Source organism: Arvicanthis niloticus, chromosome 5, assembly GCF_011762505.2.
Source record: "Arvicanthis niloticus isolate mArvNil1 chromosome 5, mArvNil1.pat.X, whole genome shotgun sequence".
In the NCBI taxonomy this organism is placed as follows: domain Eukaryota; kingdom Metazoa; phylum Chordata; class Mammalia; order Rodentia; family Muridae; genus Arvicanthis; species Arvicanthis niloticus.
This window is the reverse complement of record NC_047662.1, coordinates 101,587,668-101,602,024: the sequence shown is the minus strand read 5'-3', so window position 1 is coordinate 101,602,024 and position 14,357 is coordinate 101,587,668. Positions and strand designations below refer to the sequence as shown.

General features: G+C 48.2%; 1 protein-coding gene and 1 long non-coding RNA gene across 6 annotated transcripts in view; one reads left to right on the top strand and one right to left on the bottom strand.

Moving 5' to 3' along the window:
• Position 1: 1 nt before the first annotated feature.
• LOC117708314 (C-C motif chemokine 27) lies at positions 2–4,694 on the bottom strand. Of its 5 annotated transcripts, XM_034501855.2 has the most exons (6): positions 4,625–4,694; positions 4,265–4,332; positions 3,995–4,054; positions 1,639–1,736; positions 373–505; positions 2–179 (listed from the first exon to the last, which is right to left on the bottom strand). In XM_034501855.2, the coding sequence occupies exons 2-6, from the start codon at positions 4,309–4,311 to the stop codon at positions 23–25; spliced, it is 495 nt and encodes a 164-aa protein (XP_034357746.1). In that variant the 5' UTR covers positions 4,312–4,332; positions 4,625–4,694; the 3' UTR covers positions 2–22. The 5 variants fall into 5 exon arrangements, 4 of the variants coding, with proteins under 4 accessions (XP_034357746.1, XP_076791264.1, XP_034357751.1 ...); XR_013110712.1 differs by lacking the exon at positions 4,625–4,694 and having other exon boundaries at positions 1,639–3,880; positions 4,265–4,618; XM_076935149.1 differs by lacking the exon at positions 4,625–4,694 and having other exon boundaries at positions 4,265–4,618.
• LOC143442469 (uncharacterized) overlaps positions 4,302–14,357 on the top strand; it is a 56,112-nt gene continuing 46,056 nt past the window's right edge. The window contains exon 1 of the long non-coding RNA XR_013110713.1: positions 4,302–4,418. This is a non-coding gene — a long non-coding RNA (uncharacterized LOC143442469). The remainder of the gene's footprint in view (positions 4,419–14,357) is intronic.

The window sequence follows — 14,357 nt, the reverse complement described above, 5'->3', positions numbered from 1 at the left end:
ATTATTGTCTAATGTTGCTTTATTAGTTCTGCTGTTGGGGGCTGGAGTACATTTTCTTTTGTAGTATCGGATTGAAACTGGGTACGGTGACCTGGAGCCTTTTCCCTTTGCGCTCTAACCACCGAGCCAGGCTGCGGTTCTCGGGATGAACACAAACACTGCGCCGAGCCAGGTGAAGCCTGGAAGGGAAAAGTCCAAAGCTAGGCTCATATGTGGGGGATGAGTTCAGGTAGGGTTCAGGGGTTAGGGGTAAAAGCCAGACGAAAATCCAAGTAGGTATTAGAATTAGTAATGGGGCTAAGGTTGGGATGAACATCAGAGGTTTGGACTGAGAGTGGAGTTAGAGGGATCAAGGTGGGGGGCAGAGCTCACACAACAGCCTGAAGGTGACAGTCCCCATCGGCCTCCTGCAGTTCCACACGGACGATCCTCCTCAGCAGCCGGTTTGGGAGTGGTTGTCTATAGAGCTGAGTACAGCAGCTAGTGCTGGAGGGCAGTGGCAAGGCTGGAGAACAGGGCAGCCTTCAGAAAGGTCTAGACCCACAGCTGCTCTAATTAGATAGCTAGAGGTCCAACTTTCTGAGCCCTGTTCCTTCTGGTCTGTTCAGCATTCTATGCCCTCTGAGAACTTACCTGTGTCAGGAGCTGGGCTCAGAAGCAACAATATCAGCGGGAGGCTGCCGGTGGGGGAGAGCCCCTCCATGCTGCTCAGCCTAGAGGTTTCCTCCTTTCTTTCTCCTCTGCTCCCCCAGCTTTTATCTAGCTGTGCTTTGCCTCAGGCACTAGGTGAGTCAGACCCAGGTGGTGATGCCTGGCTTATCTTGTGATGCTGGGCTTTCTAACCCTTGGCCTGTTGCCAGCGACCTTATCCCCTTCCAGGACTGCCATTTCCCCCACGGGCTTCTAAGCCCCAACAGAGAAGATGGGAGAGAGCTAGTGAATGATGTAGGGGGCTGAGGTTACAGAAGCTCAGGACAGCCATGATCCACGGTGGCATCTCCTGATAGTCAGTTGCACTCATACCCATTCACAGTCATACGTTGGTCATGTAACCTCATACAAGTCACACCCATGAATGTATACTCACAGACAAAAATTACACAGATCCAGTTATACCCAAAAGCCCCCACTGTAATACATTTGCATTTCCACAGTCATCCCACTGCAGCGTATTAGTACATCCGCACTTCTGAGGGAAGCTTGTGAGTAGGTAGGAACAGAAGGCAGACCAGCACTGACCTGCCTTCATCTTCTCCTCCCTACTCCCTGCCCTGCCCTGCATTTTCTAATCAGGAGAAGTTGATCAGACTGGGACCCTAGAACAGACTCTTCTTGGCTAATAGGGAGTCGTTTACCATGAAGGAGGGAAACTGAGGCAGATGAGGAAGAGAAATAAAAGTTCTTTGGTGGGTGCCAGGTTGCTGGTGTTAAAACAGGTGAAAAGTGGGTGGGCATATGGTGGCACGTCTTTATGGCCAGCATTCGGCAGGCAGAGGCAAACCAATCTCTAAGTTTGAGACTAGTCTGGTCTACACAGTGAGTTCCAGGCCAGCCTGAGCTACCTAGCGAGATCCTGCCTCAACAAACAAACAAATCAACACAACTCCCAGAAGACAAAGCCCCTCTCCCAAATCTCACCTTCTTGCTTCTGCTTAGTCTTGTTCCACGGATGCCAGCTTGTCAGCGGGAGCCTGGGGGGTTCCAGACTTAGCCTCTGGCTTGTTGGAGACATCGGACTCAAGAACAAAATTAGGTCGTCTCTTTTGATTCAAATTCTATCGTCTTTCCATTCTGGGCTTGAGGGAATATACCCTTCCCAACCCAGTTTCAGAAACACCCATTTTCCCAAACTCAAAGCACCTGCATCCCGTCCTATGCTTCCTTCCATCAGAAATTACGCATGTACTGATATGATTCAGTGGGAAGATTGTGGAAATCCAAATCTACTACAGTGGGGCTTTGGGGTATAACTGGATCTGATGCAAAATCCCTACTCATCTTGAGTCAATGCTTTCTGGAAAGTTGTAAACTGCCTAGGGTGGGGCGTGTTTATTGGGCTAATGGCCTAGACTCCTAATTGGGGCATTTCAATTCTCAAGTTCTGCTCTGGATTTAAAATATAAACTGAGTCATAACATCAAGAATCCATCCCTTATCTGGATATTGAATTTCCTGCTCCGAGGCCCGTCATCCTCTGTGGAGTAGAGATCTTGGGATAGGGCTTCCACTACTCTGAGAAGCTTCTTCGGCTATAACTATACTGAAAACCTAAGCCCTGCTTCCTCCTGACCAGGGTAGGACCCATAGGCCCCTTCTGGACATTTTCTCAGATGTCTTATGACAGTATGGGAAGATGTGGACCCAGGGCTAGTCAAAGCATTTGAAGGGGTCTTTGATGTAAACATTGTTACAAAAAGGCTAAAAGTTTGTACACTTGAAGGTAACCCACAAGCCGGACACCACCCATCCTGAATTTTTGGTACCAGAAGCTTCAGGGCACCTCTCTTACTACCAGTCTAGATCTTTGTCTCGGGGCTTGGGTGTTTCACCAAAAAAGAAATTCTAAGGAAATGCACCTCGCCCGGCCCGCTCACCCAGTTCCATCATCCTGTCTATGTGCTCTCTGCTGGTTGCTTGCCATTTGTGAGCTCTCCTGCACTTGTCAATCCAGAGATCTTTGGAAGGCAGAAACTTTTTCCTGGCTCTGTACCTTTCTCTCTCTTTTTGGCTTCTCCAAAGATATGGAGGCCAAGTCTTCTTTCCCAGCACAGTGTGCTATGGCAAGGGCAGTGCCAGGCTGAAAGTCAGCTTTGGGCTCAGCCAGGATCCAGTCTGTCTCCGAAACGTAATCCTCAGGTACCTGTTCTGGAGTGGCAGTCAGTGTCTATGTGGTGGTGCTGATGACAGTCTGACTCTCAGTCACTGTAAGGGTTAACTGGTTCCAGAGTGATTTGGGTGGACCAGGTAAACACAGGGGGTAGCAGGGTTCTTAGCAAACTGCTAGTTCTTGCTGATGCCAAGGACTTTTAAAACTGTGATGGGGCTGGTGGGATGGCCACTGGTGCCAAGCCTGAGACCCTGAGTTCCATCCCTGGAGCCCATATGGTAGAAAGAGAAAACCAACCCTTACAAGCTGGCCTTTGACCTCCACATGCACATGCATTGTGCTGGGCACACACATACAAACACACACATAATAAAAATATTAAATAAAAAAAAAACAAACAAAAAATTGAGATCAGACTGGGGGAGCCAGTTTGGGGTTTTAGCTATAGGAAGGACCTTGGACCCTCAACCCTTGTCACTCTCCTGGGGTACACTGATGAAGGCAGCTTCTAGGAACTGGTCCTTCCTCTCACCGACAGCTGACTCTGTAACTTTGGCTAAAATGTTTTAGATCCACTCCTAGGAAAAGAAATTTTTCCAGACATCTGGCAAAGTTACAGCTAGAGGAAGGTGGTAACAGCTGAACTTGTGGGGACACTGGTAAGTGGGGAAAAGATGTGGCCTACTCTCAGTGTTGGTGCTTTTGGGGAGGGTGTGGCAGGGAACCGGTCACCGATAGTAATTGCGAGTCGGACCCTTAGGAGCAATGGAGGCCTAGACATGCAAGGGCTTCCTACCGGGGAGGGATGCCCTGTGGGTTAAGAAACAGCAGGTGTGGAGATTCCCAGCACCAAAGGCGGCTGCGGCGGTAAAGTCAGGAAGGCAGTGGGCGTGACTTTAAATCTTTAATGCACCGGCTGTCTGTGCAGCAGCGGTGGGGGTGCGACAGAGGAGACCACGACCTGAGCGCTGGGGAGCAGGCCTCAGGCCGCTCGACAAACAGCTCATTAGGCCCCGCAGAGGCTCCAGCTTCTGCTCCCGGGGGTGCGCCGAGCTGTAGGGCGACCCGACAATGACATGAGGCGGGGCAGGGGCGCCTGGACTCCCCCACATCCGTCCACCGACACCGAACCTCGTTCATGCCCCCAAGAGATCGCAGCCCCCTCACCTCCGCTCCCTGCGCCACATTCGCAGCCAAGGAAAAAAGTAGAAGCAACCCCAGTAGATCCTGCAAAGACAAGGCAGAGCGGGACCGGGAGGGGCGGGGCTGACCCACAGACCCCACCTCTGGAACCTAGCCCTCAAGAAAGCCCCGCCCCCAAGGGCTGGACAGCAGCAGCCCACGCCCCTCGAGGGCCCGCTCCGCCCGCCCCGGGACGTCCACCTTCCCCCACCCCCGGCCTCACATCCCTCCTCCGCATCTCCCGCCTCCACTCACTCCTCCTCTGCTTCCAGCGCCACCTCGTATCTCCTCAATCGCGACATGTCCCGGGCTCCGAACGGTTCCTGGGGAGCAGCATGATAGGAACACTTATTTCCAGTCGCAAGTCCCTTTCTCCATCATTCCCAGGACGAGTCTGAATAGTCCTCAGGTACACTGAGGCAGGTGGGCCCCCGGAAGCCAACTGTCACATCGGGATAGGATGGGATGGATGATATGGAAATCACTAGAAGTTACAGCGTTAGGAGGACGGTTATCTAGGGACCAGAACGTGGAGTCACCAAGGAGAGAGGTCTAGCGGCAGGGAAGCTGGGACGTTTAGGCCCTGGATGGAGATTTTAGAGGGGCTGGAGTCACCTGTAGGGGGGCTCAGGGGTCGACACAGCCTAAACTCCCCGCCCTCCCTGGCTCCACCCCGGAAACGGACCGTTAACAATTACATCACAGGGATACCTTCGCACTCTATGGGTGGGGCTTGCGTATCACCCGGAAGGGGAGGAACCAGGTTTTCGTCAGAGGAGGTGGGATCAAAATGTGACGTTAAGAAGTGGTATTGTATTTTTGTTGCTTAAGGGGAGCAGTCGGTGTTTATTCAGATGCCAGACACGCAGGACCCTCTTTTCTGTGATGGAGTCAGATTTTAGAGTTACACAGGTTGGTAGACTGTGACCTTGTCTCGAGACAGCAGTAAAAAGTGCTTTGGGATTCTCTTCACAGTGCCTCTCTCCCCTGCGCCCTCACTTGTCTGATTTTTACCTTGTCAATTGTTTTCTTGCTTGCCCAGTTCTTGAATGACCTCAGACGAGAAGGAATAGGCCACCAGCGAGAACACAGCCTAGAACAGGCTACAGTATGAATGTATTTCTTGGCTCAGTGGCCTTGGCCAAGTCATATAATTATTTTTACGCCCCATTATTATTGAATGTCAAGGAAATGCCGTGCCCACCTTCTTTATATCAGATTTTTAGCTCGTTGAACAGGGTCTTGGGAACACTTCTTGTCCCCTTAAATCTATGAAGCCTGAGGCTGTGAGTGCAACTGCCGGGTATGAATGCACTAAGAGCTGGTAACCATCTTTCATTGGGTGCATTTCCCACTTTCTTCCTGTTTTGGGGGGAAGGGTCCCTTTTAAACTTCTTTAGAAAACTTTATTTTATGTATATGAATACACTATAGCTGTCTTCAGACACACCAGAAGAGGGCAGTGGATCCCATTATAGATGGTTGTAAGCCATCATGTGGTTTCTGGGAATTGAACTCGGGACCTTTGGAAGATCAGTCAGTGCTCTTAACCACTGAGCCATCTCTCCAGCCTCCTCTTAAACTTCTTAGTAGCAGCATTAGTTCTTGCTTGGTTTCTGTTCTGACAACCACAGCAGTCAGGAGTTTGGTTAAGAGGTATGGTGGGAAAGTTGGCTTAGCCTCTTGTAGAGGGCCAGAACTTGGTTCCCAGCACCCACATTGGTGGCTCACAACCATCTGTAACCCTAGCTTCAGGAGGAGCTGACGCCTCTGGCCTCCAAGGGCACTCGCTGTCATGTGCACATGCCACCTCATAATTAAAAATAAAATCTTTTATAAAAAATTGTCATTCTCAAGGGTAGGAGTCAGGGTAACCTTCAGCTGCCTTCACTTGCTGTCATGACAGACAGCCTGTGCCTTGAGCTGTGAGCTAAAATAAACCCTTTCTCCCTTGAGTTACTTCTGTCAGAATATTTTATGACAGCAACAGAAAAGAAGCTCAGATCTTGCCTCTTCCCTGTAGCTTTGAGTTCTGTGAGAGTTGGAGGAGGAGGGAAGATACAGCCCCTCATATTCTGGGGGCACAGTCACAGGGGCAGGGCAAGGCTAGAGGAAGTCACTTCTCAGATTCCCCCACTGTCTGCCCACACTCACTGCAGGGCCTGCACAGCCATCCTCTGAGCACCACTCCTGCGGCTTAGCAGAGTCAACAGAACGCTCTTTCAAAGTCAGATCTCACCCTTATGTCTTGCATTTCTGGTTGCCAAGATTTTTCCTCCTGGCCTGGCCATTCCTACCCTTCTCCTGCATTAGATCCATTTTTCTGTCCTGTAGCTCCCAGAATATCGAGAGATAAAAACAGTCCCAAGCACCCCTTTCTGCCACCCCTTTCTCCCTTTCTTGAGGATTGAGGGATTTTTGAGGCAGGATGTTGGTCAGTTCACAGAGAAGCCAGGGAAGTAGGTATGAGAGACCTGGGAAGCAGGTCCAGGATGCAACTTGTCCGAGCCTACTGAGAAAAATGTATAAAAACTATGTAACTCGATTTATTAGAAATAGAGATAGATAGAAAGGGGCCATGGAAGCCTGGGTTTGCTATGAACCAGGTCCCCAAGGCTGCCCTTGCCTAGGACATTAAGGTTTCTTGTCTCGTACTGCATTTATATGGCAGTTGAGAGGCCAAAGAAGGAAAGCCACTCTGAATTTTATACTGAGGTGATGTAATTTGCCATGCCATAGCGTGAAAGGCTTTCTTTCCTGTTTCTGGAGGTGACTGTTTCTGGTCTGCTTGTCTCAAGATATCTCATTCCTAGCATGAGGAGTGGAAAGCATGCAAGGCTGAGGAGGGGAGGCATGCTGTGAAATGCAGTGTTCTGACCACAAATGATGTGTCTAGCCTACTCATGAATGCACAGAAACTATGATTATCTACATAAGACCTCCACAAGATCAGCTAGCTAAGACTCCGTTATCGACGGGGTGGGTGATCTCTCGGGCTGCCCCTTACTGAGCAGCTGTTGGCAGCTGACAGCTGTGAGGTATTGGTGGTGGTGGTGGATCATTGTTTTTGGAGGGTGTGGCTACTGGCTGGTTTCTCAGGCTCCAATGGATGGCCCCACACCCATGTACATATGGGCAGCACTAACTAGACTTAATGGGTTATAAGAAAGAAAGAAAGAAAGAAAGAAAGAAAGAAAGAAAGAAAGAAAGAAAGAGAGAGAGAGAAAGAGAGAGGGGGAGGGAGGGAGAGAGACAAAGAAGAAAGTTGGGAGGGTGATGTGTTGGAAGGATATGGGGGAGTTGGAAGAAGGAAATGGGGATAGATATGATCACATTTCATGGTATGCCTATTTGGAAGTCTCAAAAATAAAGAGAAATAAAAACAAATAGGGGAGTTAGAGAGATGACTCCAGTGTACTGCTCATGCAGAGGACCTGAGTTTGGTTTTCAGCATCCATGTCTGATGGGGCTCACAACTGCTTGCAGCTGCAGCTGCAGCTGCAGCTCTAAGTAACCCATCACCTCTGACCTCTGAAGGCATCAGAACACATGTCCATAATGCCCTGTACACACAATTAGAAATAAGAACAAAACTAGATCTAAAATAACCCTTTAGACCTCAGGTGTCTAGTGGCCACGTTTGCTGCTACTCAGAGATCAGTAAATGACAAGAACATCCTACCATAAGAATAAGACTCAGTGCACAGAAGGCATTAGCGAGGAATGGCAGTAGGCTGCAGAGGTGAGAACACTTGAATCCTTATATTACTGGTGGTCAAGGTCTGGGCTGGGTCCTTCCAGGTCCTTGACTTCTTTTTTTGTTTGTTTGTTTTTGTTTGTTTGTTTGTTTGTTTTTGTTTTTGTTTTTCGAGACAGGGTTTCTCTGTGTAGCCCTGGCTGTCCTGGAACTCACTCTGTAGACCAGGCTGGTCTCGAACTCAGAAATCCACCTGCCTCTGCCTCCCAAGTGCTGGGATTAAAGGCGTGTGCCACCACTGCCCGGCCGGTCCTTGACTCCTTATCCAAAGAATTGAAAGTGGGCACTCACCCAGATTTGTACAAGTAGCCCATATTCAGAACAAAGCAGTCGAGAGGATTCAAACACACTGCAAGAGGGAGCCAGCCATGTGAGGGAAGATCCGAAAGGCCCCAGGTTTCTTCTCACATACATTGCATCCTGGACACACTTTCCCTCCATCCCTTCATCCAGTCTCTCCCCCCATTCCTCCTGTCCCCTGGATGCACCCTGTTCTGTCTCTCCTCAGGAAAGAGCATATCTTCTAGAGACATCCACCAAACAAGGCATAGCAAGCTACAGTAAGACCAGGCACATTCATCTCATCAAGGCAGGACGAGGCAACCCAGTAGGAGGAAAAGGACCCCACGAGTAGGCAAGAGAGTCAGGAACTGTTAGGATTGAGTAGCTTGGTGTTCTTGAAGGGTCTCAGTTTTTATTTGCACTTCTTTTTATGGGGTTAAAGAGGAGTTTGGTCACAAGCAGTGTAGTGGGGAGGTTTTCTGTTGTTACTGATAGATTAGGCTATATGATCATTTTCCTTATATACATATACCCTTTCCATAACGCCCCAACTTTAATCATGTGCACATCCCATTGCACACAGGAAGAAGATGGTAAGTAGGGCATTCTCCCTCAGAGTTTACTTGAAGACAAGGTTTGAATTATTCCATATACTCCCCAGATTGATTCAGGCTAGATCAGCCTTTCTATCTTTAAACTGGATACATTGGAGATACAGTTGAATGGATAGGAACCATCTAAATTTGATTGTTACCAGGAGCTGAGACATCTGTTGTTCAGAGAGGGAGGTGTACTGGTGGATCTCTGAGGGTGTTCTGTAGTTGCTAAGTGCATTGTTTGGAGAGGGCATACGTGTACAGTACACACAGGTAAAGGAGCTAAGGTGCCAAGTACATTATTACTGGGGGTGGGGGTGGGGGGTGAGGAGGCGATGAATAATCCAAATTGAGTCCCAGCTTACTAAATTATTTCCTATGTTTGCCTGGCTCACCTGGATTCTATCAGGATTGAAGGCCATCTTGTTCCTTTCTGAGATTTATTCTTAAAAATTGGTTTGTGTGTGTGTGTGTGTGTGTGTGTGTGTGTGTGTGTGTGTGTCCCAGATACTATATCAGATCCCCTGGAGGTGTAGTTACAGGCGGTTGTGAGTCACTTGACCTGGATGCTAAAATTGAACTCAGATCCTCTGCAAGAGAAGTACGTACTCTTAACCACAGAGCCAGCCTCCAGTTCTGAAGACAACATTTTGATCCTCCTGACTCTGCTTCCCGAGTGCTTGGAACTGCCCATCACCGAGCCCCTGGCTCATGTCTGTAGTTTTAAATATTACTACTTCAGTGCCTGCCCAGTACGCGTGAAGTCCTGGTTTCGGTTCCCACCACCACACAAGTCAGGCATGGCAGCTTGTAGCCCCAGTGCTTGGGAGTGGAGAAACAGGAGAATCTGGAGTTCAGTTTCATTCTCAGATTCGTAGTGAGTTCCAGGTTTGTCTGGTCTATGTAAGATCCTGTCTCAAAAACCAACCAAACAACAAAGACAACAATAATAACCAGAGCAAAAAACCTTCTACCGCAATCTTTTTTTTTTTTTTTTTTTTTTTTTTTTTTTTTTTTGGTTTTTTGAGACAGGGTTTCTCTGTATAGCCTTGGCTGTCCTGGAACTCACTCGGTAGACCAGGCTGGCCTCGAACTCAGAAATCCGCCTGCCTCTGCCTCCCAAGTGCTGGGATTAAAGGCGTGCGCCACCACCGCCCGGCCGCAATCTTTTTTTAAAGGATGTATTTTTATTTTATGTACATGAATGTTTTGATTCATGTGTATAAGTGTACCACATGCACGCTGTACCCGTGGAGGACAGAAAAAGGGTATCAGAACCCCAAGAACTGGAGTTACAGATGGTATGAGCCACCATGTAGATGCTGGGACACAAACCAGAGTCCTCTGCAAGAGGAGTAAATGCTTTTAGTCTCTGAGCCATCTATTTCAATTCTTATCTGCACTGTCCCAAACCTAAAACCAGGTGAGTACTGAGCAAAACAAAGGGCTTTCCAGCCAATAGGCTCCATTAGACTGCCCCGCTTATTAAGTCAGTACCTCACTGTGCTTTCCAAGTAGATTCGCACAATATTTCTCCAAGTATTCCTCTTAGGAAAAGAGAATTATGGTTGTGTGTGCAAATCGTGTACATGTCTGTTTAAGTCTGTAGTGTGACAATGCATTTATACATCTCTGGCATTTTCTCAAATGAATACATACATATTTATGTACATATATACAGTATCTATCTATATATATATAGTGAATACAGACATATATATTGTGAATATATGTATATATATATATATATATATATATATATATATATATATATATATACACAGTAAATATATACATTGTGAATGTGTATCTACGTATGTATGGAACATATTAGGGTCCTTTGAAGGTGTCGACACTTTTTCTGGAGGCTTTTTTTCCTTTCATTTCTCTCTCTCTCTGTCTCTGTCTCTCCCCCCCCCCCCCATCAGCGTCTTGCTATCCTGAAGTTCATTATAGAGTCCTGAGCAGTTTCTAACAGTTCTAGCTCTCCTGCCTTATTCTCCTAAGCGTGGAGATTACGGACGTGCACCACCTCACTGGCCTCCTCTTTTCTATGCTTAGTTTACTACAACTCAAATGAATGTGATAGAGTTCACTGTGATGAATCTTCCACATGTACACGCTGGGACCTGATCACGCCCACCTCACTTCTCTGTGAGGCTAATTTCTCTTCTCTGCTCTTTTCCTAGCACCCTTCCAAGTCCTTAAATAATCTTAATTTCCTCCCATTCTCCTTTCTCCACCCCTAGTGACCAACACTGCAAGGATTTTAAAAAAAGATTTATTTATTATGTATACAGCATTCTGCCTACATGTATGTATGTATGTCTGAAGGCCAGAAGAGGGCACCAAATCTCATTACAGATGGTTGTGAGCCACCATATGATTGCTGGGAATTGAACTCAGGACCTCTGGAAGAACAACCAGTGCTCTTAACCGCTGAGCCATCTCTTCAGCCCAAGAATTTCTTTATTTTGTTTGTTTGTTTGTTTGTTTGTTTGTTTTTTAGATAAATGTCTCACTCTGTAGCCAGGCTGGTCTGTAACTCATTATGTAGCCCAGGATAGGCTCAAAGTTACAATTCTCTTGCCTCAGCTCCTAAGTGCTGGTATTATAGATATGTGCCTATCCTGTACTTCTACACAATTGCAGTTTTCAGAGCTGAGTGAGAAAAACTGGGATTTGTTTTTCTGTTCCTGGCTGTCTCTTGAGAGAAAATCTGAGGATGCTCTTTTTCACTTCATTCTTTTGTGGAACTCAACTTCACAGGGCCTGCAGGGGACGTTCTATGCCTAGGAAAAGGACACAGGGCTGGCTTAAGATGCAACTCTGAGGCCTGCAGAGGGAGTCAACTGATTAAGCTAAATGAGGTGTGAGGCTCCAGGCCCTGTGGGACATTGGGTTCTGGCTGTCCGAGGATGTAATATTCCAGGACGAACTCAGCAGGAAAGCAAGTGACTCACTCAGCTTCTGAAAGTCCCCGGCCCTGGGGAGGGGTCCATTTCACTTCCCATGCTTTTCCAAATCTGATCATGTCCAGAGGGTCTTGGAGCAGACCCAGGGGCAGAGCTTGGCCCTGCAGGCCCTGAGTGGGTGGACTAGAGCTGGAGTTCCAGGAGTGCCCGGACACCAGGATGGGGGAAGTCTTGAGCAACAGCACAGCCCTCCTTCCCTGTCTCCATCCCTCTGGAACCTGAAGTGGTTTCATGGCCAGAATTTTGTTTCTTAATTTCTTCCTCCTTCAGTACTTGTTGTCTAAGCTACTCAGAGCCCCGAGGTGTATGAGCTTGGACTGAGCTCGTTCGGGAGAAAGTCAGAAAACTGGGGCTCCTGGGAACAAAGCAGAAATGATCCAGGCAGCTAGCGAGGTGTTTGCTGGAGGACTAGAGAGAGGTAGGGGATGGAGGGAGCTTTGAAAATGAGTGGGGCGCCAGGAAGATGGTCTAGGAAGGTTGAATAGCAAGCACCAAGACTCAGAGACACAAAGGAATTGTAGTTATCCCAACGTGGGCAAGTATCGGGAGGGGCAGTGGAGACAGAGGCTGCGGGAGATGGGGGCCGAGGGAGCTATTTCTGGTCACATTCCTGAGGGTGAAGCCAGGGGATGGCTGATCCAACGCCAGTGTGCAGCCCTGGATGCTAGGCTGAAAAGCAAGTGCCTGGACTACTGGGCTTTTAAACGGGCAGTAAATTCAGTGCTGCAACTGCCCTGCAAAGGCCGGGGGGGGGGGGGGGGGGGGGGGGATGGAGGGGAAGTGGGGTGGAGTTGGGGGGCGCACGGCTGGAGGCAGGGACACACTCAGGGGTTGGAGAGGCTGTGCAGACCCTGGAGACAAGTTAAGAGTAAGAAACCCATGACTTCAGCCAACTGCAGAGGAAGAAACAGATGGATGAACCGGGGGAACAGAGATCCACTTCTGGCTTCCAGGTTGTGGCGCCAACTGCCTATTTGGGTTTTCTACTTGGCATTCTGACAGAAGTCTAATTCCAAAACGTCTAGATTTGCAACTCTTTCCTCCCAGCTTGTCTCCTCCCCCAGTCACCCAACTCTGAGAATGTCACCACCATCCATCCCTCCAGTGACTCCGGCCTGAAGCCTGCTGTCATCCTGGGTTTTCCTTTTCCTTTATGCTTCATAAATAGAACCTCTCCGCTCAATCTGTTGCTCCGTTTCATACGTATGTCTCTTTTCCAACTGTTCCTCCTGGCTTAGGACAGGATCAGCTCCTTCCAGGCCATGACTCTGACTTCTTCACTTGTTTCTATATTATCCATTTTCCAGGCCACCAAGAGGGGCTTTTAAAACTTTAAATATGATCATATTACTCCTTGGCTGGAATCTTCCATAGTGCTTAAAATCCCCCTTCCTTCCTTCCTGTCGCCTGTAAAGCCATGGATCACGTGTCTCTGGCTTCCTAGGCTCACCTCATTTTATATGCTCTCCTTCTTCCTTCTCCTAGACCTTATCCATACCAGTCACTCCCCCCCACCTCTCTCTCTCTCTCTCTCTCTCTCTCTCTCTCTCTCTCTCTCTCTCTCTCTCTCTCCCTCTCCCTCTCCCTCCCCCTCCCCCCTTTTCCTTTAGGCAATAGCTTAAAATTCTCCTCACAGAGGGGTCCCACAAGGCGTTTTATTTTAATGGTAATAGTAAAATTGGTGACAGTGCCCCTGTCTCGGCCCTTGAACTCAGAAGTGCTCAAAGTGTCTGTGCCAAGTGCCACACAATAAAAGGTTAACAGAAGAAGAGAATAGCAAACACCAACTAAACCCTAGGACCAGCTTCGAACTCATGATTATAGATAGCTTTTCTTTTTAAAGAGACAGAGTCTTAGTATGTAGTTCTGGCTGACCTGGAACTTGCTCTGTAGATCAGTCTGTCCTTGAATTCTCAGATATCTGCCTGCCCCTTCCTCATGCGTGCTGGGATTAAAGGTGTGTGCCACCTCATCCCACCTCATCTGTGCTTGCTGGCTTCCCCTTCTCTTTCACCCTCCTTTGGTCCGCCCTTGATTGTAGCTTATTATGGCACAATTATTCCTCCCACCAAGATTCAAATTTAGTCCTTTCCTGGGAGTTTGCTCTTGAAGTCATGTGACCTGCTTCTGCTAAAACAAACATGAACAGAAGTGGCACATGTCACTTGCTGTCACTTGCAATCAAAAACATTTAGGGAAGTGTTCTCTCTTGCTGGCTTCCGTGCCTTCCTTGATTGATCATGGGATGTGTGTTAAGATGGTGTGGGTGGGGGGATGTGTGTGTGCCAAGAGATCAAAGCAGCTGGGAATGCGCTGCCACATGGGGCACAGATGTGTTAAGCGCTTGCCCAGACCGGACCCAGTGCTGCCCAGAGTTTGTGTGGGAGCAGAATTTTGTGTTAAAGTGCTTGGATTTTGGTGTCACTTGTGAGCACAGTGTAACTCAACCTATCCTGCCAATCAGAGGCAGGTTAGTGATTACAGAATAGAGAGATAAGATCATAAGAAAGCAAGCCAGAGGAAAGAATGACACCCTGAGATCTTGGAGTTGGATATTATTGTAGACCGAATGAATCATGGCCCCCTGAATTCATATGATAGAGTCTTGTTTGCAGTGCAACCATATCTAAAGACAGGATTTTAAGCACCTCCATTCAAGAGGTGGAGACAGGAGGATTAGGAGTTCAAGGCCATCCTCAGCTATATAATGAGTTTGGGGTGATTCTGGGCAAATGAGA

Bases quoted from the DNA above. Each gene is read 5' to 3' on its own strand.
- LOC117708314 (XM_034501855.2), bottom strand. From the start codon at position 4,311: ATGTCGCGATTGAGGAGATACGAGGTGGCGCTGGAAGCAGAGGAGGA. The intron at 4,055-4,264 runs GTGAGTGGAGGC...TTGTCTTTGCAG, and splicing joins GCGCTGGAAGCAGAGGAGGA to GATCTACTGGGGTTGCTTCT. The intron at 180-372 runs GTGAGCTCTGCC...TTTCCCTTCCAG, and splicing joins TGTCACCTTCAGGCTGTTGT to GCTTCACCTGGCTCGGCGCA.